Genomic DNA, 3751 nt, shown 5'->3' with positions numbered 1-3751 from the left:
GACATTTAGTAAATATAATAATTGTATTAATTATATGTATTCTACATATAATATATGGTGGTAAACAAAAAAATTATTTCGATCAAAGGAATTAATTAACAGTATGATTAATCTTTCATGTTAATGCTTTTATGATTTTTTCATACTACACATAATATTCTAAGTAATATTACTAATAGTAATAATAACAACAATATCTTGAAATTATAATAATTATTTTTTTTTTAAAAACTTTATAAAAATATATTAAGAATGTACACTACTCTTAGAACATAAAATATTCCAAAATAAAAGCCAAATAGGAAGCATTGTGGAAACTATTACATTATACAACCAATTCCCATAAATCACTGAATCTATAATACTGAATACAAATGCTTGCTTTGCTGCTCGATATCCACGAAATAAAATTAAAAGGAAGGGATCTGTAGAAAAATGTACATATGTGTAACAAATTACAATTATACTTGAGATCATAAATGGATGCAGTAGAATCCACAAGGAGGATATTATTTTGCGAAATCTGCAACATAATTAGTTTTGATTGTAATATCCTTACTGATAATGTTCCAAACATATTTTGAAAATAAAAAAGAATAAGATTTTAATTTTAATTATTTTAATTTCGGTATTTCTTAAGGTATATTTTGGAATGAAACTATAAAATGTTTCCTACAAATAATAATAGTAATAAGATGTATGAAATTTTGAAGCTTGATTTTAATAAGTTGTATGGAATTCTTTTCCATTCAAGTAGTTATTCTGCCCATTTCTTCTAGTTGTTTAATTAGGAATTTATATATGCAACTTCATAAATAAAAAGTTCAATTAAAATATAAATAAATTAGTAAACAAAAGTGTCACTAATATTAACGAATTAACATTTTGTTACTCATAAATAAATATACTTTTACATTTCTTGATAAGTATGATGTCAAAAGAATTTATTTTTCAAAATACACTTACTTAGTAGAACGTTGTTGTGGTGTAATTGCCAGAATAGCAGGTACATAAACCACAGCAATAAGAAGTGCCAGTGAAAAATTATGCATTGCTATACACATTAATATAGTACCTAGTTCTATTAACACAATTACACAAACTAGAGCTGCATTTTTATATTTCATTTGCCTAAAAGTAATACAAATTTACTCAAAGCTTCTCATGACATAAAGTATTAATTAATATTTAAATTACCTTCTAGAATAAAGTGGCCACATTAACGTTAAAACAGTTATTGCCATAAAACCAAAATAGATAGAGTCTTCTGTACGAAAATTTGTCTTTCTACCAAAATAAGTAAGTGCAAATGGAGATGTTGCAATTACAATTCCACAAATATGAGCCCATAATATTTCTGAAGTAATAACTCCAATATCAAATCCATCATTCTGTAAAACATGTGCTACAATTAAGTTTCTTAACTTTTTACAAATTCAAAAACTAGATAATGAAATACATTACAAATGTATAATAACAGATACATTTACAAAAAGAATATCGATTTATAAATAAAATTTTAAACTTATAATAAATGAATAGTAGAATAATAAGAATAATAGAATTCGTCCCCATAGCAACGCTTACAGATGTTTATCACTAACAACAAAAAATTTATTAATCTATTCATAATCTATAAGCCACTAGCAGCAAAAAATCCAATTAGTAGACTTCTGGGCAATAAGATGTTAATAAACAATATGTGTATCATTTATATATAAAAAATGTAACAAAAAAAACAAACCTTTGGTCGTTTAACAGTAGTGCTTTTCTTATATTCTTCAGCAGTGCTTGTCTTATTTTCTACAGCAGTGGATACTTGAAGTCTTTGCCACATAGAAAATGCTTTTACAAATATCCCAGCAATAATTAAGACAAGAGATCTTATATAAAGTCCTAAAATGTTTTTTGAATAACTATTATTTATGTTAAATTATTATATGCACGTGTTTGTTTCATTATATAATGTTTTACTCACCAATGGAAATGTAAGTATCAGTTGATGGAAGCAGATAAAAGAAAAAAGACTGATGAAAACGTTCTAATAAATTATTTAATGACCGTACTATGCTTTCTACAATACGACCAACTTGATAAATATTTCCACCAGAACTTTGCTGTCCAGCTTTTTCGAAACCTTCCAAAGTAATTGCCTCAATACCAAATCTATAAAAATATTTAATTAATGAGAAAATACTAAATCATGAAAAAGTCATAAGAATTAAAATTAAATAACCTCTGTCAAAATAAAATAATATGTATGATAAAGATAATTTTGTTTTAACAAATTAATGTTTTCATATAATTTAATTTTAACCCTCAGTTGGTATCGTTGGGCCTCTGATGACCTTACGATACCAGTTACATGACTAAAATGTCACCATATCAACTGAGGATTAAATATGAATAATCTCAAATTTTTGTTTACTTATTTATTTTATAGTTTTTAAATACCTATGGAAAAGTCCATGATTTCCAGTTGGAATTCCACTAGCCTGAGTAGTAATCATCATAAGAAGTGTTTTAAAGTGATACCACCAATTCTTAAATTTATTTTTATATTTAACATCAAAACGTCTTTGAAATGATTGCCTGATTCCTTCTTTGGCTATCATATTTTGTGCTAAATTAAAAAGATCCAAATTGGGTAATCGTCCATTTAATCCTTCTACCTAGGGCATAACAAAAATATATAAAACTTTAAATACTTTTCAGTACCATAAATATCATTTATTATGCTTATATACTGGATAACTTATATTCATAACTGTGAGACTTGTAACTAATTACCTTACATATTTGTAAAGAGATAAAATTAGATATATGTACATATTTTTTTCCTTCATTGAATGTAATTCCAAATTAATGGCAGTTTGAATAGAACCAGCACGTCCAGAAAGATCTCCAGATACAAGTATACCTTCGGTACCACTTGTAACTCCATGATATGCATCCAACCATGCTTGTATTCCTAATTGTTCATGTTCTGTTATTAGGAATACGATATCTTTTGCCCAATATTTCTGTCCTGTGATAACAAGAAAATCTTTTAATATATTACATTAATAAAAAGAATATATAAAATAAGTATAACTAAAAAATAAGTAAGTATAATTTTGATACAGAATTATATTATTTTTTTTTCACTTTCTTTCCACCTATTTCCTGTTAAAATTGTAAGTTAAAATTCTATTAAATTTGAAATACTTACTTCTACAAAATTTAGCAAATGCAAGAAGAAGAGCAACAGAAGGGGCAGTATCTAAGTAAATACTATTTATTGGTCTAAAAGGAACACTAATTACAATTGCTTCTGTACTGGCTGCTCTTGGAGCTCTCATAATTCCATATATATTTTGACCTGTAAACTGTAAGCTTATTAATTTTTATATGCTTATTAAATATTTTTAAATTCCTTATTTTATTAATATTGTTAAGCTTATATTTGGTACTTAGTTGAAAAGATATCAAGAAAACTTTTTAATAATTACACAAAATGTTTTTCTATTTACCTCTTGTTCTTGGAAGGGATATATTAATGTGAAATTATGTGTAAAGACATCTAAATGAAGCTGATTTAATGTAGCAAGTAACCAAGTATATGGCATATTATCAGGATACCGCTTCATTTCATGAAGTAAATGCACATAATATTGTTTTGCTATTTGTTCCAAGTTACTTTCTTTTGTAACTAATCCTGGCAATAAGGCATTTTCAGAAAAATAATTATTTATAATTTAAAAAATGATAC

At 25.7% G+C, this 3751-nt stretch overlaps 1 protein-coding gene across 1 annotated transcript in view; it reads right to left on the bottom strand.

The window, feature by feature from the left end:
* Nucleotides 1–246: 246 nt before the first annotated feature.
* LOC108576859 (glycosylphosphatidylinositol anchor attachment 1 protein) overlaps nt 247–3751 on the bottom strand; it is a 4007-nt gene continuing 502 nt past the window's right edge. The window contains exons 2-10 of the mRNA XM_017939922.1: nt 3513–3731; nt 3212–3368; nt 2796–3028; nt 2455–2672; nt 1979–2166; nt 1745–1896; nt 1198–1391; nt 967–1131; nt 247–523 (exon numbers count right to left, since the gene is read on the bottom strand). Of these exons, the coding sequence (XP_017795411.1) occupies nt 247–523; nt 967–1131; nt 1198–1391; nt 1745–1896; nt 1979–2166; nt 2455–2672; nt 2796–3028; nt 3212–3368; nt 3513–3731 (1803 nt within the window). The remainder of the gene's footprint in view (nt 524–966; nt 1132–1197; nt 1392–1744; nt 1897–1978; nt 2167–2454; nt 2673–2795; nt 3029–3211; nt 3369–3512; nt 3732–3751) is intronic.

This window comes from Habropoda laboriosa, unplaced genomic scaffold (genome assembly GCF_001263275.1).
Source record: "Habropoda laboriosa isolate 0110345459 unplaced genomic scaffold, ASM126327v1 scaffold561, whole genome shotgun sequence".
In the NCBI taxonomy this organism is placed as follows: Eukaryota; Metazoa; Arthropoda; class Insecta; order Hymenoptera; family Apidae; genus Habropoda; species Habropoda laboriosa.
Note: the sequence above shows the minus strand (reverse complement) of the source record. Positions and strands in the feature narration are given on the sequence as shown.